The sequence below is a fragment of the Haliotis asinina genome, unplaced genomic scaffold (genome assembly GCF_037392515.1).
Source record: "Haliotis asinina isolate JCU_RB_2024 unplaced genomic scaffold, JCU_Hal_asi_v2 scaffold_27, whole genome shotgun sequence".
Taxonomy (NCBI): Eukaryota; Metazoa; Mollusca; class Gastropoda; order Lepetellida; family Haliotidae; genus Haliotis; species Haliotis asinina.
Genome location: NW_027133899.1, coordinates 199,503 through 222,450, shown reverse-complemented (window position 1 = coordinate 222,450; position 22,948 = coordinate 199,503). Strand labels below are relative to the sequence as shown.

Below are 22,948 nucleotides of genomic sequence, written 5' to 3'. Positions count from 1 at the left end.
CGGACAAAGGAACTGGGCTCCTGTCCATATTAGCAGAATTTCTTCACCTAAACAGTAAGGAGGCTGGATGCCCATCATATGCCATTATTTAAAAATATCCATGGTATTCCTTGTCTGATCGTAACAAAATATCCCAGCAGTGTAGTTTTTTTCGGATGCTTGGATGGTATAGTTACTGATCCAATTTGATCCTATTTCTCTGTTTTTAACCTCTATATTTAATCATGTTACATGAAAATATGATGTCTACAGGCATGTAGCAAGCCATTTGTTTCAGTCCGAAACATTGCAAAGCTTTATATTTAGGTAGTTTTGAGTGTTGGTTCAGCTGTGATAGGAAATATCATACGTAATTTGGGTAGCTATGGTAGCTAAAATGGTCTATTATTTATGATAATAAAAACACACAGTTGATTTATTTGAATTCGTAAATAAAAATACGATGACTTTGCCTTTGGTAGAGAAATCTGAAAATTTTCTTACGTAAAAAAAACCCTTATTACACCTATTTACCCAAGTACACAGTAAATGCCTGTATGTATTCCTTATGTAACGAAATTCCATTGGTATCCTCAAAACAGTTTCGGCCCCTAAGTGTTTTCAGGCTGCGCGCGACACAGAGATTACATCTTCCTTGCTGTAACACGCGTTTGATGGTGTAAACCTACACATGCTATTTGTCATCATTCTCTGGATGGTCAATTAATGAATTTATAATAGGTATAATTAGTAGTTACACCACTTCGGTTACTCAACAAAGGTTCCCATTTGGCATTTCTTCTGTCTGGAGTAAATACTCAACATTATAAATTAAGGTCTGTAATGGCAAATGTATTGTATGTTATGCAATATGTGAATGTAAGTGATGCAAGAGGGTTTATCAGCTGAGTTACAAAAACAAATATCGATCAAAGGATTAACCGATAACACACTGATTGATTAATTACTTTTATCTTCTATCGAATTTGTCAAAAGGCAGTGTGTGTAGATGACTACACCCTGTCGTAAAGTGCGAGTGTAAAAACAACATCCTCCCTTCAAAGAATTAACCACCCTTGCGTTGATTGATTGATTGCTCATTATTGGTTAACTAAAATACTTAGAATAGCGGACATCATACAATTAGTTGTCAGGTGTGCTATCTTGGGTGACCAATGAGAGGGCTATCAGGTTTTCACCAACGAAAGACATGAAACAATGTGTTACTTTTTCGCAAATTAGACAGTTGTAAGACACCCGACACAGAGAAGGATTATTTACCAGCTGCAGATGCATGGAATACGATTGCTTTTATGTGGATATTGATGGATACATTCCTGAACAAGGTAGTAGCCTGACATCGTTGCTATAAAATTAGTCTGATTTACATTCATTATTTGCATTTTGTTTGAATTTATTTGTTGTAGCATTCAGCAGAATCTACATGACAGAAAACACACACTAGATCGCGTATGTGTGTGAAATAGGATCCACATTGGCAATCTATACAATTGTTGCTGTTATGTTAGAAATTTACTATGAGTATAAGCAGATCGTGTTTTCTTTCATTAATTTTCAAAATCATTCAAATATGACAGTAAACTAATTAGGGTTATGAGACAAAATATAGAGACGTACATTGGCTTCGTTATTTTCCCGTCCTAATAGTTTTTTTTACCATTTCTACCACAGGCAGATGATTAACCTTCAAAGTGTTTCATTTGTTTTTTCATAATACATTTGTAATGACGTAAAAATGACTTCACCTCATTTGATCTGTCTATAATTAAACTATCAAGTGCGCATATGGACTGCATGGCAGAGGTCACAAACCAGTCACGAATTCTGGGATATCATCCGGGTATTCACGGGAGAAAAACAATAACAAAAGTTTACACCAGTCCACGGAAATTGCTCCACATCAGTGCCCCTTTAAGTTTATTACCAAGTTCATTTGCACAAAAGTTCAGTTTTAGTAGCCTAATAGATTTCAGTTGTCTAGTATAAAATACAGTAAATCTTGAGCTAAACACTTGTTGAAGACTGAGAACACAACTGTGGTTCAGCTAATATGAAGGTGCATATTTCTGATAATTGTAATCAGGAATCCATTATCCTAAGGTAAGTTATCACTATTATACTGTAAATTAACACATACTGAGGGTGTGGTATTTGTAGAAACATTAGAGCTTTCAGAGGCTCACTTGGGCTCATCATGTACCCTTAGTTTTCTTTCAGATCATGAACACATTCTGCGAATCTATTGACTACCACCATGTGCCCTCCACCCCAAGCTGCTCAAGACCAGACCCAGCTGCTGCACTGGTTCCAGACATCCACTCCCCAAAGAGCCCTGACATGGGTTAGTGAACCCACAAAAATATAGCATATCCAATATAAACATTTGCAAAAGATATGTCATGATCTCCCTGAGTCTGAGTGACACCCAAAAGCTTGTGTAAGAACTTCATATATGTTCATTTTGAACTAACCTATCTTTTGTTAAAATTGTTGCATGTAAGTGTGTGTACAGACACAGGAGAATAGAAGAAAACACGCCCTTCAAGGTTTTGGTAGATACTGTAAAACCAGAGGGACAGGGGTTCAAAAGTCCTATCGCCCGATGCCCGGGACAAGTTAGTTTACATTTTGGGCAATCAAATAATGGCATCTTACTTGTCCATGGACTACTAGATAATTTCAGCTTATGGTTTCAGACTGCAAATAATCTTGGAATTTATTTCATATCTGCTCATAATGAAGCTATTAAAGTTAGCAATGATAATAAAGTAGTGTTAGTAGAGCGTGAAATTATCACTCTTTGATAGATAGTCCAGTAAATATTAACATCACACATTGTGTGACAAAATCAGGGCAAGTGGAAAATTAGTCAGGACAAGTTACTTCTTGAAGTCACCTGCCCTGTGGCAAGTGGCTTTTCAAAATATTTCTGAACCCCTGAGTGATTTCCCGACCCAAATGGTTTTACATAGTCTACCATTGGTTTTACCGTGTCAGTGTTTTCTCTAACATATATTCTGTCTATGGATAATTACAGTTTTGATGATCATATAATGAAGTTACTTAACAATAACTGAAACACATGTAAAATCAATTTTCATGACAGTAACTGCAAACACATAATTCAACCCTATTCCCTTGCTCAGTCCGGTGGTTGTGTGGTACAGGGTCTTCCTGCAAATCAGAGAATTGCTGTTCCAAACTTGCTAGGGAAAACATTTGCACTTTGACCTTATTTCTGAAAGATATGTTTCAATTGATTTCTAACACTCATATTTCATTTGAATGTTGATGTTCATTTAGAGTTACGAAAAGATGATTGCAGAAAGTAAAACCTGGGAAGAAGTCATTTTAGCAAAAAGTAGAAAATGTCCCTACGAAACAAAATCCTCTAATGTGGTTACTATGGGAAAACAAGATATGGCCTAAGATACAGTGAGAAGCACACTTCAGGTTTTTATATGTTAACCAAGCTAGCAGATTTGATTATTGTTTGTACTTAAAAATTATGTACAAAATACGGTAATGGCATGTACTTGCATGTGCCTTAATGTCATGTACAAAATTGTTGTTCCTTATCCTGACTCTTGATTAATTGCTTACTCTCCTCTTCCTGCCGAAGGTAGTGGAACACCTGAAATCCCTGAAGTTCCCTTCTAAAAGAACTGGACGTAAAATCACACTCACCCATGTATTACTTCCCTTTCCCTCCACATGGTCAGCTGACCGCCATGATACTTCACTCTCTCCCTATCATGTAAACCAGCATGTAAACCTTTATGTTCTGCTCATACTTGTTTTAAATTTTGCATTAAATTGTCTAAAGCAGAATTCTTATTATATTTACGGTTTGTTTACAGACGTGCTAATAAGCAAAGATAAGCAACGTCAGCTCACATTAACCACATCTATTCTAGTGAAATAAAATTGGGTAACCATTTAATCATTGATGCTGAGATATATTCCAGCGAGATGCCAGCCGTATCTCCTAGGTTGTGTCCAGGGTCGAGTGAGTCCCCTCCCAAGACTCAGAAGAAACCATCTGTTGAGGCAGGGCCATCACAGGTCAAGGAAACTAAGTCATCGATGTCGAAGTCTTCGTCTGTAAGATCATCACAAAATTATCCCTCGTTGATGAAGAACGTCAATTTTTTTACGAGTCTCCGTTGATGATACGAAGTGAAGACATCAGTCGCATGTCGACTGCAACTTTGGGCATGGTAGACAACTCTTCAACACAGTTGTCAATGCACGCACCGCATGCATTCGATGCAGGTGCTTTCATGCAACTATTCACAATGCAGATGATGAACTTATGGAGCGACGATTGGAAGAGGAAAGACGACTGCACTCATCAACCATGTCAACTGCGATTCAGCAAGAGCACTCATCTAGACCTGCACTCACATCTGAGGATGAAGAGGTGCACACACACACACACACACGCACACAAGCACTCCAGAAGATCCAGATTCCGATCATCGGGTCGCAGCACAGTGAAGGATATACCCATGCCGAGTGAGTGCACTCGCACGAGTAGTTATACTAGGGGCAGTGATGTCACCCGCTCGAGTGAGTGCAATCATGGATGGACTCATGAATGGAGAAGGTCTCCCTCAGTCTCCCCTATTCGTAGATGACGTCGTATGTAGTCACCCTCCCCTTCGGACTTAGATTTACTGCACTCAACGCAGATGCCTTCATCCAACATGAGCTTGATGAGGTCATGTTGAAGAAGAATGATGCCTACAGTTTTCAACTACGTCGACTGCTGCTTCAGGTCGTCAGACAATGCAGACTTCGTCAGCAGCCTCAGTCATCACAGCAGACACCTCTAATGAGTCAGCCGTGACTGCACTCAACGCAGTCGTTCATTACCGCTTCATGCAACATGAGTTTGAAAAAAAAAAGGGTTAAAGAAGGAAGACATGCATTAACGTTTCTGGCCATATTTCCAATTCCTGAGAAGGTATCTACAGCATTCAAGTCAGCATCCAAGTTTCAACAACAACAAGATCATCAGCAGTCCCCAAAATGATCTTGTGAGATATTCGGACAGGCTCGATTTAGACTCGCATCTCAAGTTCAGCAATCCTGTGAATGAGGAAGAGTGAATGTTCCTGTCAACTTTCGTCACTCAGATGAAGGATCAGCAGTTAATGTCTAAACACCTTGTCTCAACTACTGCGGAACTGAATCTACTCCCTCGACAAGACGTTAAAAAGTCATGATGATCAAGTCCATCGGCATGTTGACAACAGTCCTTTTCAGGGCCACCAAACAACCCAAAAGAATGCGTGATAACTTGATGTAAATAAAGTAAAATATAATGCCGTTTTAGCTATAACCCAAGCAGACAAGTCAGCGTTACACTAACAAGTCCAAGTTTTCCAGACTCCAGAGAACGAGAGATAAGAAGTTTAATACCAGAGCATCCAGGAGATAAACATTGAAGATCAGGGTCGGAATGACTGGAGCTTTCCACACAGGGCCATTCCCATACAACCGTCTACAGTTGGTGAATGTCTTCAACTCGACTGGAAGTAGCTGGGAATTCTCAACGATGAATACGTCACGAAGATTCTTTGGGATGACTGCAACAGTCCAATGCATACTACACCTCCGATCAAAAGAGATGAAGGTATTATCTTCGATGGAAAGATTTCGACACATCTACCTGGAAGACAATTTGTCTACATCAGCTTAAAGCGACGGAAGTTTTTTTCCCCTGCTTTACTCATCTAGACACGTGCTCACCAAACAGTATGGCTACGGACAAGCCTAAATGCTGGCAAGGGTATCACCGTTTGAACAAGATTTCATGATAATCAGTTATCTGCTACACCGGTGACGTCACATCTACAATCTGATTGCTCCCTGAGAGACGCCTAAAGATGTCGATTACACACTAGATTAACAGTTTACAGCGTCATTTGATTTGTCAGGCAGCATAGAGGTCTTCTAACAGCAGATTCAACATGGCCTATCATGAGGATTGCAGCAATGAATGACAACTCCTGATGGGACAGGCAGCCAGCTATAAATAGACTTCCTGCAAATGTCAACACGGTCATAATGAATAGTATTGATGATCTGGAAACAAAGAATGACGTATCTTCATGGTATGCAAGTTCTTCATGAGAGAAGCCAACTCAGTCTACAGTTGGACTTCACTATCAGGCTACTAGCTGAGCCTGGATGGAATGTGAATCTAATTTCCTCAGGATTTGATTCATCGCTACATGGAAATACACCGCTGTCCCAGAGAATCAGTGGGTCAAAGTTCAGGTTGATGTTAGAACAAGTTCTACTCTCTCCGCTACCATTACGACAGTGTCAGTGTCTACTTGGTCTGCTCACGTCTTCTCAGGATATGACCAGAAGAAGACGCTTACAACTATGTCTATGAGAGCGATTCCTGAGTCATGGTTTCACGTCTTGACCGGTTTACGATGCTGGACAATTTGAAACCACACCCGCTATGGGGGGCAGTCAAATGTCTGCACAGGAACTTACATTTTACAGTCGGCATTCAACAACCATCTCTATGTAGACACGTCTCTCCAAGGATGGGGTGCCCATCTAAACAACAAGTTACAGCAGGAATCTGGAAGACGGAACATCGAACTCTTCCCATCAACCAGTTGGAAATGAAAGTGGTGATTCATGCTATCGATCACTGGTTGACAACACTGAGAGACAAGCTACTGATGATCCACACAGACAACTCAACATGCAAGGGTCAATGAGATCGCCATCTCTACTACACCTGTTGTTTCAACTTTTCGACGTGATCGACAGTCTGAATCTCCAAACAAGTGCATGTCACATACCAGGAGTCTGCAACATCATGGCATACGCCTTATCTCGTCCTCTTCGTCCATCACCAAATGAGTGGATGCTGCTTTAACTAATCAGCCAGACGTTTGGATCACTGCAAATAGATTATTTGCAAAAAGGTTCCACAAACAGACTACAACCTTTGTATTACTGGTACCAGATCCATTAACCTGGGCAATAGACGCTCTCAGCACCACATGGGAAGGACTGAAACGCATTTGCGCTTCTCCTTCCAGTGCTGCTACCAAAAGTCATCGAGAAAATAAAACAGACCAAGAGGCTACAACTGACTTTGGCTTACTGGCTAACGAGACATTGGTTTCCAACAGTCATAGAGGAGTTAGGACAATCAACACTACAACTACCAAATTGGGAAAATCTTATCGACCATCCCCACACGAAACAGGCACACAGCAATCAATCTGCGGTACGACTTCACATGTGGAACATATCAAAATCTGTTTAAAACACACAGGATACTCGACGAGAGCAGCGAAAGCAGTTACCTTAGCCTTACGGAAATCCATTCGCACAAATTATGATGACAAGTGGAAGCAGTTTGAGACATACGCCAAGAAGAAAGGCTTCACGGCGATGAAGGCAACATATCCGCAGAGAGCAGAATATTTATGTCCCCTGCGACATTCCAGAGGTCTGAAAGGTTCTATGTTATCTTCATACTTGACAGCTCTCAGCTCAGTTGTCACCATGGAAACAGGGACGAAGCTGACTAAAGTACCCGAGTTACTTGCCTTGCTACGCTCCTTCAAGTTGGAAGATCAACAAAGTAGATTTAGAGCTCCAGCATGGGATCTAAACATCGTACTCCAACATCTCACAAGTAATGCATACGAGCGGCTTAATTGGACCTCATTTGAACTGCTAAATCAGAGGACGCTGTTTTGACTTGCCTTGGCTACAGAAATTCATGCTCTAGACTTCAACCACATGAGCTTTGATGCAAGTCACCAGCAGACAGCTCATCTGGGTCTACAATAGGATTTTATTGCCAAAAATCAACTACCAGGTCAACCGGATGGACAGTTCCACATACCGGCACTATCTTCACTCCCTAGACCCCATGATACTCAAGATTTATCATTATGTCCAGTGAGAGCGTTGAAGATATTCATCGCAAGTACCAAGTCTAGAATGCAAAGTTTCAAGCACCTGTTTATCCCTATATCTACTGAGACACTATCTCTGTGTGGATCAGAGCTGTTATATTGAAAGCCTTTTAAAGCAGCAGGATAGGAGCCTCCACCCCACATGAAGTCAGAGCCCTAGCCTCTACACTAGCACTACATGGGAATTGCTCGCTATCAACTATAATGGAGGGCTGCTTTTGGAAGTCAAACATGGTGTTTGCCAACCACTACCTACGAGACATAACCACGAAGGACGTCTCTGGCATTTATCAGTTTGGGCCTCTTGTCGTTGCTCAGCAACTAACAGTTCCCGATGACGTTGACTAAACTCATCCGATTTATCACTTGACTTGTGGAAGCCAGGCACTCTGTGGAGTATAATGGTGGAGAGTCTATGTGCACGTCTTGAACAGACTTGCATTTGTGATTATGACCTTGTATTCATTATGAAGATAGGTCGCAACTAGCTTCGATTGTTATATCATGATAATTAGTTGCATCAGAAACTAACAAGACACTTGCTGTTAGTGCCATCACGTACCAATCAACGAAGCTCTTTCGACTGGATGTGATTCCCCCCATAAATCTACAATGAATTTGAGAAGAATAAGACTGAATTATCGCTGTTACAAGTTCCCGTTAGAGGGGGGAATTATTGGATGTAATTTACAACAGACAGCAGAATCCAGCGTGGTCTGAGCCACCACCATTTCCGTCGGATTCTGTAAGCAATTAAGCATGAGTCAGGACAAGGAAAAATGTGTAATTTTCTGAATAAAATTGATATTTTATACTTATCCTGACTCATGGCGAAAGCCCTCACAGACACACTGAATTCTCGTATTCTCGTGTCGAGCAATTAAAGGAGAGAGTGAAGTATCATGACGGTCAGCTGACCATGTGGAGGGAAAGGGAGGTAATACATGGGTGAGTGTGATTTTACGTCCGCTTCTTTTAGAAAGGAACTTCAAGGGATTTCAGGTGTTCCGCTACCCTCTTCAGGAAGAGGAGAGTAAGCAATTAAGCATGAGTCTGGATAAGTATAAAATATCAATTTTATTCAGAAAATTACATAATTAATTAATTAATTGCAGATAACTTCAAGTAGATCAGGATCTGTCTTTTTCTCCTAAATTTAAACATACAGAACGTTTCCACAAATGTGAGTTGTAAAAATGGTCCTGTGTACTCACTCTAAATCCATTGCAATGCAAGAACTTTTGGTGCTAAACACAAAATCAGGGTTGGATTTACCCTGATTGTTCCTAGGTTCCCTCCTGGATTTCTCTGTAATTGGAAAGGTCTATAAGCAGAGCCAAAAGCCCCCCTTTCCTTCCATAAGGTGTATCTGAATTGCTGTTTGAAGCACTGTTACACCAACACACTCACTCCCACATCTACTACCTGCAGTGGCAATATGTTTGTGGAAAGGAGTGTATATCTCCCTTGTATGATATACTGAAATTGCATGTTTGAATGATTTTGAGATGCAACCACCACCACGCATATCAGAAGCATGCTATACCCACTCTGGTGCACTAGATGTGTTAAAGTGCATGTTATGCAGTGCAATGGCTGGATATTGATGATGTGTGTTTTCTGTTCAGATTTTAGAGGTGAAACCCTTGTCCCTTCAACGCCAAGCCGTCCTATGGTGAGGGTAGTGCACAGTACCAGGCTGAGAGAGGTCCCTGCTGACCGCAACTGCTCATACCTCCATGCAGGCTGGGGTCATAAGGGATGTAGACAGATGCCTGATCTTGACTTGTGTGAGTCAAACATTTCCCAGTTATGTTGGAAAAGACTGAATTAATGGAAACTTGTTGGGATTTTAGTTGAGGCAGTTTTAAGAATTATGTTGGTATCCCCAAAGAATGACAGAGTATGTGTAAATAAGGAATTCTAGAATGGTACCCTAGAGCTGCATCATAACTGTTGATATGGAGTAACATGCCTACATTAGTCTGTCACTCAGAACTTTCAGTCCCAATACCATGTTTCATAAGCAATTCCAATCTCATCCTCTGATCATCTCAGAAATGACACTCCACGGTTTATATTTAACATGTTGACTGCCTACCTCAAGTATAGTCGTAGTATCAATTGTGGTAAAAATTGCCACAATGAGTTATCTCATAGTAGTATTTAAGAAGATGTTTCACTTGTTGGCAAAATAGGTGCAAGAATCAAACGGCTCGTGGCATTCTTTGTTAACACCAGGAGATGATTGCTTCTTTTGCCTGTTTGCCAACATGTGAAACTTGTTTTAAACTACCACTGATGTAGCTACAAAATTACTTGTAGAGGCAAACTGGCCCAGACACTGGCACTATGGGTATACTTGTGGTGGCAGTAAACGTGTCAACAGTATTATTCTATGTATACATACATTGCAGGCAAGATTTGGACCTTCAATGCATTTAGTTTTGTTGCATCAGCACTTTATTTGATTTGATAGGTTTGTTGTTTTGAACATGTTGGGAATTACTGTCCTCATGTTATTTGATAGACACAGATGTACTTTAATACAACATATTATATACAGCCTCGCTAGTCTTACTAAGCATGGTGTTGATGTCAGATATTGTGCTTGATGACTGTCAGTGGTCAAAGTGTAATTGTGCATCATCACTGGCATTTGCACGAGGTACATTTCTTATTATATAATCTGCTGTTCATACTCTGCAGTTATCCAAGTTTTATTCATTACAGTCACAAGTTTTGCTGAACAGGTCGTTCCTTTTACACCAAGGGCACGCGCACCAGCGACCAGGACTGAGTCCTGTGATGTCATCAGTAAGATATTTCCAACTTACAAAAGGGCAGAAGTTGCCAAGTCAAGGCTAGCCAGTTCACCTTTTATTTTCTCCACTTCCTGTCATGCTAGCAAAGAGAGGCAGCTTAGCCTGTTCTCTGGAGATGAAATATTTGCTTAGGTTCACAGATGGTAGGTTTCCATTGTCCATGTAAGTCTGTTCTTTTGCCATGGACACCTGTTAACTCATTGTTACTTTGTTTCTAGTTTGATCATGTCATCATAGTTTTTGAACTTACCCAATGGTGTTGTACACTGGAATCTTGTCAAGCAAAGTTTGCAAACCATGTGTTTCCCCAGCATAATTTATAAAGATCTGGAACAAGTGGTGCCAGAAAATGTGTAGTTTCATGTCATGTTAATTATTCCTATTCAACATCAAATAAATCTGAAAAAAAGTGTCGGTGTCTCTTTTTATTATTGACTAACTTCACATATCTTGGGTGTGTATGGACATTTGCCACCTTTTTCTTGAATTGTACTGTATTTATGTAATCAGCATCTTTTATGGACAAAAGATTGACAAGATAACATACTGACCACACAGGTGGGTGACAACACAGGAGGGTGACTTACGGCACCATGTCAGCAGTGACTGCATTCCATGCATTTCATGCAGTCACTGCTGACATGGTGCAGGGATGCATCCAGGCCACAGCCGTGCAGGAATTACGCATTTGGTGGTCCTTCTGGCACACAAAAAATGTCAGTGCGTCAGATTTCACGCAAATAAAGTTGAGCTGGCGCACTTGGATATAATATGTGCGCCATATGAAGCCTATTGTGATAAAATATTCAACGATCAGTTGGTATTGACATGAATTCACCGCTAAGGATTTTACCGTATTGAGATTTTACCGTATTGAGCATGAATAACAAGACATGAAAGCAATTTCATTCAGTGGGTTATTTCACAGCATGGATATTTAAGCAACTTTTCTTAACCATTCGTCAATGAATGCAGATATTTTGGAGAAGAAAACAAACTTGAATTTAAGGTAAGTACTTCATCAATTTATTAAAGTTAGCTGCTTAGTCATGTTAGTGTCACTGTTACCATGGTAGCGCATATATACATAATGGGTGATACAATAAGAAAATACAGTCATTTAGCTTTGACCCCTGTTAACTTGTGTGTTGGCCCACTTTCTCAAAGTGGGAGGGCCAAATGGCCAACTTTGACAAAAAGCTGGATGCACCCCTGATGGTGCAGTAAGTCCATGCAGAGAGTGAGAAGTAAATATTACACATGCATTTTGTGTTTTATATATTACTTTCTACTCAATTGTATTGCGAATTTATCAAAATCAGGCAATACACCCAATGTTGAATTTCTGTACATAACAGGTGATACACTGAGTGTTGAATGTTTGTATATGATAGATGATACACCCAGTGTTGAATGTCAGTATATACCACATAATACACACCCATGTTGAATATCTGTTTTTAAATACATGATACACACCAGTGTTGAATGTCTCTATGAATTAGATGATATAGAGAGTTTGTTGAGTGTTTGTATATGACAGTTTATACAATACAGTCATAGACTGGTGATGAGGTTGATAGCTGCTTTTCTGGACCTGCAGAAAGCAATATTGACTGACGACAGGGTCTGAGGTCAGTCTTACTTTTTGCTGGTGAAAGGCAACTATGCTTGTCATAAGAGGCGACTAACGGGATTGGGTGGTCAGACTTGTTGACTTGGTTGATACATGTCATCAGTTCCCAGTTGAACAGATCAATGCTTATGCTGTTGGTTATTGGATTGTCTGGTCCAGACTTGATATTTAGAGACCGCTGTCATATAAGTGGACTATTGCTGAGTGTAGCTAAACTCACTTACTATAAACCAATACAGTTATGTCAACAATACTTTGACATGTATACAATAGAATGACGTTATAACATGACATCATAGCCTATTCTTAGCAACTCAAGTCAATATGACTTTTGGTTGGAGCTGAGGTGGCATCAATCCGCCTGTTTTGTTGAGGGTCACATGACTGCCTCTAAACCAATCAAGTGGCTGGAAAAATATGCTTACATAATAAACACCTGTGTTTAATGTCTGTATATCTCAGGTGATACATCCAGTTTTGAATATCTGTAAATAACAGATGATACACCCAAGCTTAAATATCTGTATATAGGGTGATACATTCAACGTTGAATGTCTGTAAATAACAGATTATACACCAATTGTTCAGTATGTAAAAGGCAAAGCACATAGTTTTGTATTATCAGTATACACTCAGGCTTGAAAAGCTTAAAAGCTTAAATTTTGGTATTTTACCCTAAAAAGGCCCTGTACTGATCTCCATCATGAAACTCTGGAAGGCCACATTTGAAAAGTACCTATTGTTGCTAAAGCCACATTTCAAGTACAAATCTTGTTGCCAGGAAAGCCACAATGAGTAAGTGAATCATTAGCATTTTTTCTTGCCAATAAGCATCACCCATTGATCACAGTGGATTCAAATTATTTTCGTGTTTGTTTATTTAATATATGATGGTTCAATGCTTTAGTCTCATCAAAGTTTTTAGTGAACATTAATCTTTTTAAGTTCATTTTATTCTTTAATCTTGCATTCTCTGCTTTTATTGTAAATTGTATTTTCTTAATTCCTATGAAGAAAATATAATGATACATGGTAATGGTTCATTGTCTGGAAAAGGGCAAGTTCAGCTCTTGCTCTTAATTATTTTGCTATACTTTGTATTTATGTCTTCATGTAAAGAACATTTGGTTTGTATTATTTGTATATTGCATCAGCTGAGACATTTGGACCATTCAACTTCAAATCAAGATGTCCTTATGGTGACAAAATAAAGATATGGGAAAATCTAGTCATACATTTTCCTTATATACAGCTATGAAACGAACTGAGTTGCTAGGCGTCATCTTTGTGATTGTTTAATAGGTAAAATCGTGCGATAAATGGTCATTTTTTTTTTAAAAAACAATTGAAGCAACAATGGTTTATATCTGTCTATAGCCGGTTATTAACCGGGTTAACTGAACTATTCAGTGTTGTGAGTAACAATTTATGAACCAATTTCACGAGAGTTTTGTTCGTGTTGAAATGCCCAAGTGTAGCCCATGTGTAGCGTTATATAGGAGGCTTAATACCCAGTTACTGTTACAAAGGGAAAATTATTGAACAATCAAAATCCAAACTAACTTCCTGTTGGAAGTGTTATGTGTAGACAGAATGGAAATCTGTTGAGCGCCATCATCCTGTGTAACCAAAAAGGAAATATGAAAATATTTCGACCCATACCCTTCCGCACATGAAAACTGAAGGCACACTTTTATCTGCTGGTGTTTTTGTAAGCATGAATATAATGTTCTATTTCATAAGTGGACGCTTCCTTCTGTGTATGCACACATGCGGCAATTTGATATGAGCCACTTTCACTACTGATTATAATTAGACTTGATCTACTTACTGCCAGTAACACTCAGCGCCGGCCAGTGGAACAAGCAAGGTGAGCCAATGCCTGTTCTTCTTTTCATTTTCTGATTATCAACATTACTGTCATTATATGGTAGTGCATCTTGACGCATGTTCAGTATACTAGTAAAATAGCTTTAGTACATGTTAGTTCCAAGGGACTGACGAACCTGTAACTATAATCCAATTTATGATCTGTTGTATCAGTGAAGACAGTTTTCATGCATTGTTTCAGTATAGGTCCTATTATCTGTTTAAGAGCCCCCATTCAAGAATACAAATTCTCAGAGTGAGTGAGTGAGTGAGTTTAGTTTTACGTCGCACTTAGCAATATTCCAGCTATATGGCGACGGTCTGTAAATAATCGAGTCTGGACCAGACAATCCAGTGATCAACAACATGAGCATCGATCTGCACAATTGGGAACCGATGACATGTGTCAACCAAGTCAGCTAGTCTGACCACCCGATCCCGTTAGTCGCCTCTTATGACAAGCATAGTCACCTTTTATGGCAAGCATGGGTTGCTGAAGGCCTATTCTACCCCGGGACCTTCACGGGTCACAAATTCTCAGACAAAAAATATGATGACATATGAATTTCAAAACTTTTGAATTTTTTCATTTGTCCCATTTAATAGTATTATTAGGAACAAATGTTATGGGTGACATCTTCTCTTATTTATACATTGCGCAGATTCTTGTACAGTTATCAAACAGGAATTTCTGCGAGACAATGGTTCAAACATCTGCATTCACAAAATAAAAGAAGTTTTATCCATAAAATTTTTTCAGTAAGGCACATTTATTACCCATTGCCATGGCATAACTAAACCAGGCAATTTACATGACATATAGGGCAAGTAAGATTTTAAAGGGGAAAACGAAACTGAATGCTGAATACAACAGTGACTAACACCATCTGATGTGTGTGAAGCTACATGTCGTAGAAACTATGATGAATGTAGTCCTAGAAATGGTGAATGTAGTCCTAGAAATGGTGAATGTAGACACAGAAGTGAATGAAGTAATAGAAGTAGGGAATGCAGACAAGTGAATGTAGTCAAAGAAGTTGTGAATGTAGACAGAAGTGGTGAATATAGTCACAGGATCGGTGAGTGTAGACACATGTTGTGAATGTAGTTAAAGAAGTTGTGAATGTAGACACAGAAGTGGGGATTGTAGACATAGAAGTGGGGAATGTAGACACAGAAGTGGTTCATGTAGACAGAAGTAATGAATGTAGTCATAGAAATAGTGAATGTAGTCACAGAAGCAGTGAATGTAGACGCAGAAGTGGTGATTGTAGTCATAGAAGCAGTGAATGTAGACACAAGCGGTGAATGTAGACAAGTGGCAAATGTAGACACGGAAGTGGTGAATGTAGTCATAGAAGCAGTGAATGTAGACAAGTGGTAAATGTAGTCAAAGAAGATATGAATGTACACAGAAGCGGCGATTTAAGACACAAGTGGTGAATGTAGTCATAGAAGCAGTGAATGTAGACAAGTGGTAAATGTAGTCAAAGGAGATGAGAATGTAGACAGAAGCGGCGATTTAAGACACAGAATTGGTGAATGTAGACACAGAAGTGGTAAATGTTATCATAGAAGAGGTGAATGTAGACACAGAAGCAGTGAATGTAGACAAGTGGTGAATGTAGTGAAAGAAGTTGTGAATGTAGACACAGGAATGGTGAATGAGACACAGAAGTGGTGAACGTAGTCATGGAAGTGGTGAATGTAGACACAGAAGTGGTAAATGTAGACAGACGTGGAGAATGTAGACACAGATGTGGAGAATGTAGACACAAGTGGAGAATGTAGACACAGAAGTGGTAAATGTAGACACAGAAGTGGAGAATGTAGACACAGAAGTGGTGAATGTAGACTTACAAGTGGTGAATGTAGACACAGAAGTGGTGAATCTAATAGAAATGGTGAATGTAGTCATAGAAGTGGTGATTGTAGTCATAGAAGCAGTGAATGTGGACACAAGCAGTGAATGTAGACAAGTGGCGAATATAGACACAGAATTGGTGAATGTAGACACAGAAGTGGTAAATGTTATCATAGAAGAGGTGAATGTAGACAGAAGCAGTGAATGTAGACAAGTGGTGAATGTAGTGAAAGAAGTTGTGAATGTAGACACAGGAATGGTGAATGAGACACAGAAGTGGTGAATGTAGTCATGGAAGTGGTGAATGTAGACACAGAAGTGGTAAATGTAGACAGACGTGGAGAATGTAGACACAGATGGGGAGAATGTAAACACAGAAGTGGAGAATGTAGACACAGAAGTGGTGAATGTAGACACAGATGTGAATGTAGACACAGAAGTGGTGAATCTAATAGAAATGGTGAATGTAGACACGGAAGTGGTGAATGTAGACATAGAAGTGGTGAATGTAGTCAAAGAAGTGGTGAATGTAGACAAGTGGTAAATGTAGTCAAGATATGAATGTACACAGAAGTGGCGATTTAAGACACAAGTGGTGAATGTAGTCATAGAAGCAGTGAATGTAATCATAGAGGAGGTGAATGTAGACACAATTGGTGAATGGAGACGCAAGTGGTGAATGTAGACGGAAACTGTGATTGTGGTCATAGAAGTTGTCGATCTGGATAGAGAACCGGTAAAAACAGACACCGACTTGAAAATGGATAGAAAAAGGTGAATGCAGCCATAGAAGCGGCGTGTGGTTCTAAAATAGACTCTGCAACCAGTGTTGAATGTGCCCCAGTCTTCCTGGTCATATTTTGATACAGCTCACTCTCAAATATATTCATTGACCCGTCTGTGAGAGGAGGAAGCACTCTACATAGTTCAACATAGTAGGTCAGCATACTGTCACTCAAATGACATGACAAACGTAGATGTAGCGAATTTATGCTTCATATGAGTGCTTATGGACATGGAAGTGCTGAACATACATATAGAAGTTCGGAATTTAGACGCGATGTTGTGAGATTAGACAAATATGTTGTGTGTTCAGACATGAAGGTGGTAAAGTAGTTCGAGTGGTGATTGACGAAATGGTGAATATATACATACAAACGGATGTATATACAGATAGAAGAAATGAATACGTGTTCTGTCAGCATCTTAGCATATGTAGGCATGATGTAACATTATTTGTCATGCACATTTGTCAGATACGTCAAGCTAGTCAAATATGACCAACTAAGCAGATTATGTCCATGAGAGGCCACATCTTCATTTACCCTTAAAAGCAGACAGGATAGCTTGCAAATGGGGAGCAGGCAGGCAACGGGGAGAGCACAGACAGACCAAGATGAGGCAAGCCAGAGTCAAGGAGGGACGGACAGTCACTGGCCAGTGCGGCACATATGCATGTGTTACCCGGACTCGCAGTATATTGTTCGCCCTACATCACAGTGAACTGCCAGTGCATCCATTCTTCGCCTTGTGTTTCTTGAAGAATGCCAGACGTGTTGAATGATAATTTTCAATATTGAACTGCTTTGTGAAAAAAGTATAAGAGTCTAATAGTTTGCGCTTGAAGATAAGCAGTGTCGAAAAATGTTTAACAGTCAGTGTTGTAAACACATTCTAACAAGGATGTGCTTGAGGCGAACAGTGATGGATGACGATCTAACACTACCACTACTCTGACGCAGGCAGCTGGCCTCGAGTCAACGAATACTTCACTAAGTCTGACTTAAGTTACACTATATTAACAACTGGCAAGAGTTACAGGTGCTGCGATTGTATCGAGTGATAGACGGTGATTCTAACGCTTCCAAACGTCCTCTTTTGCCCACTGACACGCGGTTCCGATATCCCCTGTTGATGAAATATAGTTTTATAATCGTGTAAAACTTATCACCCTGAGACACTTTTATACCATTGTGCTAAATTTTTTAGATCAGTTCTTCAGACTGACCATCACCTGAATATTGTAATACAGTCAGCTACATGCAGCTGTTCGAGCGTGTTAACTAGTCTACACGCTCACAGACAATACAAGGAATTGTTCTGGGTCAGTACTGAGGAACTAGGTCAACGGTCAAGTAACATAGAGGTTCACCTTTTAAAATTCATGATTAATGTTCATGTGTAAGTTCTGTAATATGTGTGATGGTTCCTTGATCGATCAGATTAGTAACGCTTCTAAATTTAATGTCTTACATTTACGGCAAATTAAATACAAATTCAGATGTATATTTTCAGACACCCGATGCCAGGAGCATTAACATGAGACGATCGTATCCCTTCCTCTATCCTTCGGGGCGCGGCGATGTCGGTGGAAAGCACGTGACTCACCCAGCCAGATACCTACTTAAAACCCACACGACAACGACATTAACACACCTTGTGGTGCAGCGTACAGATGTACACCTTACACGTGTACATACAATATTTGATGCAGCCTATAAGTGTACATATTTCTTTTGACAGTGTGTACAGGTGTACACGTCTTGTGACGTAGTGTACAAGTGTACACATCGAGTATAGGTGTACACAACAGGGGAGGGCGACATGACATAGCTGTTCAACTCTGCTGTGTCTGTACTAGCAGTTTTTGTGATTCGCGTATTTGTAAACATGATTTGTTCAATCAAGTGGAATGCGAAGATGTTTTGTTTTGCTAAGAAGAAATTAATCGTACACAGTCAATAGGAAGCAGTCACATAATGAATAACAGCTACGCTTTCATTGCCTTCACCGGAAGTCCAGTGACCTTCACCGACCTTGTAGGACTTCCGTTTCTTCTTCTCATGGGAATCACGGAAATCGTTCTTAACATGGTCGTGCTCGTGGCTCTACGCTCCTCCCGCGACGACGGATCCAATTCCTTCATTGTCAACCTGGCCATGGCCGATGCCCTGACTGGCCTCATCGTAATCTACAACAGTGTATACACTATGCTTGAATGGAAAGACGTTCACGAATGTCTCTTCAGGTTTGGGCTCCTGATTGGTGTAAACATGGCGTCTGTACTCAGCATTATGTTGCTTACAGTGGACAGATATGTCAAAATCAAAGACCCATTCCGGCACAAACGAGTGTTCACGTCCAAAAGAGTGACAGTATTGAACACCTCTGTGTGGGTGTTGGCCCTGACGCTGGCAGTGCTGCCAGTAGCTGGATGGAACCGGTCACAAGTGAAGCAGACGTGTAACTTCTTCACCGTATTCTCCACTAGCTATCTTGTGACTGTTGTGGTCATATTTGTGATACCTTTGGTTGCCATAGTGACACTGTACCCACAAATCTACGTTCTGGCCAGGAAGCACGCCATGGCAATACACGCCCAGCTGTGTCGGACGAGTTCAGGCAACACGCCTAGGTCGACGCTCAGGTTCGCCAAGACAGTGGGCATCATCATTGGCATGTATATCTTGTGTTGGGCGCCTGTAGGTAGGTATTGCTAGTATAAGATACAAGGCCAGGGCTTCTAATTGATTATGACCTCACTTGAGGCATGGCTGTTTGCTTTTAACATGTCCACTACTCAAAACAATTTTGGTGTAGCGTGTTACTTGTAGAGGGAGTTACCTCCTTGTACTGTAGACAGCAGTCCACCTCGTTAGAACATTGTACACTTACTCCATTGCATTGCCTTTGGAGACTCCATATCGCTGAGAAAGTTGGAGAAGGTTGTCATGTAGCCAGATTTACTTGGGATTTTGTGTGAGCCTCGTGCTGAGCAGCCGTTTTTTTTTTCATTCCCCAGGCACGTACCTCCTACTGGTCCTGATTGACCGTCCCCTAGTTGAAGAGACAGGGGTTGACCTCGGTGCCGTCCTAACCTACACAGCCGGCGTGGGCTTCCTCAACAGCCTCATCAACCCTCTAGTGTACGCCATCAAGATTCCTGCGGTCGGCAAGGTGTTCAGGAGAGTATGTTGCTGTTGTTGCTGGTCGGATCCTACCCCTTCCGCTAGACACAGTGTGTACACTCTGGCTAGTGTGGGACTGGTCCCCTTGACTCTGGACGACACCCGGTGATGTACTCCACACATCCGGTGATGTATTCCAGACACTGGGTGATGAAAACCAGGCACTGGGTGCTGTGCGCCGGACACCCCGTCATGTATTCTGGACACCGGGTGATGTATGATGCATTCCGGGCACCGGGTCTGGGTGACGTACGACGAACAACCGATGTTGTACGACAGACACCCGGTGTTGTACCTCAGACACCTAGTGATGAACGACAGACACCCGGTGATGTACCCCAGACACATGTTGATGTAGTCCTGAAACCGGGTCAGGGTGATGTACGACGAACACCTGGTGATGTATCCTGGACACCGAGAGATGTACGCCAGACAACTGGTGAAGTATCCCATACCGGGTCGCGGTGATGTACGCCAGACAACTAGGTGATGAAAATGTAGCAATACACGTGGTTGACGATAGCAGCTACCTGACACTTTAACATGGAATGTAATATGCATATAAACACCCCTCGCGTGATGTGCACAATATGCAAATAAATACTTCCATGTGACGTGCACAATATGCAAAAGAACACCTCCAGGTGATATTTGCTTCCTGCAGCTTGACACAGCAAGATGTCGACATAAACTACCATGGTCACGAGGTATAGAATCCGGAGAGGAAAATAATTAATGAATATTAAATCAGATTTGACGTAAGAAACTGTTTAACAGTTTCACACGGATGCATGGTGTCGGCATGCCCATCATAACACACAGTGAAGCCTTGTGATCCAACTGCTCCAAGTAGACACCGAAGCACACGTAAAGCCCTCGTGTTAATAAACTGTTACACCGTGTTCATTCAGCCATATTGGATAATATCATGCTATTCGTGGGTGTATATTTTAGAAATCGTTTTAATCCAAATGAACATCAAATTGGCGGTATTAATATTTCTTTGTTTAAGTGTAACACATGTCACTAAATGACGGACCCAAGTCCACGATTCATGAGTAGCAGTGCCAAGAACGAAAATGTCACCTGTACCAAGTAACGAGACATCATTTTAAAAAATACACACCAAGCGAAACACAATGACGACAGAAAAATATAACACTTAAACTCGCGATCGACTGTAGTATAGACAACGTGGTTGATAGCGTAGTCCCGATGTAATCTTGGTATATCGAGATGGTATAGTCCAGATGTAATCTAGATGTGGGTGGATAGCGTAGTCCAGGTGTAATGCAGATGTGGATAGATGATGTAGTACAGGTGTAATCAAGGTGTGGGTAGATTATGTACAGCAGGTGTAGTCTAGGTGTGGGTAGACAGTGTAGTCCAGGTGTAATGCAGATGTGAGTAGATAGTGTAGTCCGGGTCTAATCTAGGCGTGAATGATCTAGTACAGGTTTAATCTAGATACGGGTGGATCGCGTAGTCCAGGTGTAATCTAGGTGTGGGTCGATGATGTAGCACAGGTGTAATCTAGGTGTAATACTGATGCGAGTAGATAGTGTAGTCCAGGTGTAATCTAGGTGTGAATGATCTAGTACAGGTGTAATCTAGATGTGGGTGGATCGCGTAGTCCAGGTGTAATACAGATGTGGGTAGATGATGTAGTACAGGTGTAATCTAGGTGTGGGTAGATACTATAGTCCAGGTGTAACATGGGAGTGTGTACATAGTGTAGTCCAGGTGTAATCTAGGGGTGGGTAGATAGTGTGGTCTAGGTGCAAATCAGGTGTTGGTATATAATGTTGTGCAGATATAATCTAGGGGTGGGTAGACACTATAGTCCAGTTGTAATCTGGGGGTTGGGTAGATAGTGTAGTCCAGGTGGAGTCTAGGGGTGGGAGATAATGTATTCCAAGTGCCATCTAGTTGTTGGTACATAGTGTAGTTCAGTTGTAATCTGGGGGTGAGTAGATAGTGTAGTCCAGGTGGAGTCTAGGGGTGGGGAGATAATGTAATCCAGGTGTAAACTAGGTGCGGGTATATAGGGTAGTCCAGGTCTGGTCCACGTGTGGTTAGATAGTGTACAGTCCGTTTGACTTCAGATGAGAACTATAAATGATTTAATAACTCGAAATAAGGATTACTGTCCATCCATAAGTAAGACGTGTAGTCCTGAAACCTCAGTGCCCAACAGAATCTGAACTTTGACGCTTCGTGATCGATCGCAGAAAAAGTTGTGTTTCCGTTTTCGCTTTGATGGAACAGAGCCGTCTCGCACGTCAGGTGCAACTCCGCCCAGATCCCCGTCAGTCATACGGTCGGAGCTGCATGCTCTAGGTGTAGTACAGATGCCGGTTGGCTTTGTTCGCCAGGTGTAGTACAGATGCCGATTGGCTTTGTTCGCCAGGTGTAGGACTGCAAGAAGCGCACGTAAAGCACTCATTGTCATGAAATACTGGCGGACCGCTAGGGAATGTTATGCATTTATAATAATCACAGTCCAGCTGTAACTTGAACCCATTCTCTAAGGACACATGACCCCGCGGAGATGATAGAAGATACACAGATAAGGCAACTCTGAACAGGAAGGTTTTGAGCGATGTCTCACACGATGACCATGAATCGCATAATTCACGGTTTGAGCATCCTCCAGGGCATGCATTCTGGAGATATCGAGGATGAGGCTTTAGTGGCTGAATATGCAAATGTTCACTCCCTACTGCGATATTATAATAAAAAAATCTTTCACTCTCTAATCTCTTAATGTTAATTTCATTGAATTTCGTGAAACATTATGACCTCACTTGAGGCATGGC

The 22,948-nt window shown here is 40.9% G+C and overlaps 2 protein-coding genes across 2 annotated transcripts; both read left to right on the top strand.

Annotated features, from left to right (window-relative positions):
• Positions 1–2,220: 2,220 nt before the first annotated feature.
• Positions 2,221–11,201, top strand: LOC137270057 (uncharacterized). Its single transcript, XM_067803868.1, has 3 exons — positions 2,221–2,341; positions 9,596–9,757; positions 10,701–11,201. The coding sequence occupies exons 1-3, from the start codon at positions 2,221–2,223 to the stop codon at positions 10,922–10,924; spliced, it is 507 nt and encodes a 168-aa protein (XP_067659969.1). The 3' UTR covers positions 10,925–11,201.
• A 3,062-nt stretch (positions 11,202–14,263) lies between these two features.
• Positions 14,264–22,885, top strand: LOC137270056 (adenosine receptor A3-like). The gene is made up of 3 exons (XM_067803867.1): positions 14,264–14,298; positions 18,457–19,647; positions 19,964–22,885. Exons 2-3 carry the CDS (start codon positions 18,921–18,923, stop codon positions 20,236–20,238), a joined length of 1,002 nt encoding a protein of 333 aa, XP_067659968.1. The 5' UTR covers positions 14,264–14,298; positions 18,457–18,920; the 3' UTR covers positions 20,239–22,885.
• The last annotated feature ends 63 nt before the right edge of the window (positions 22,886–22,948 follow it).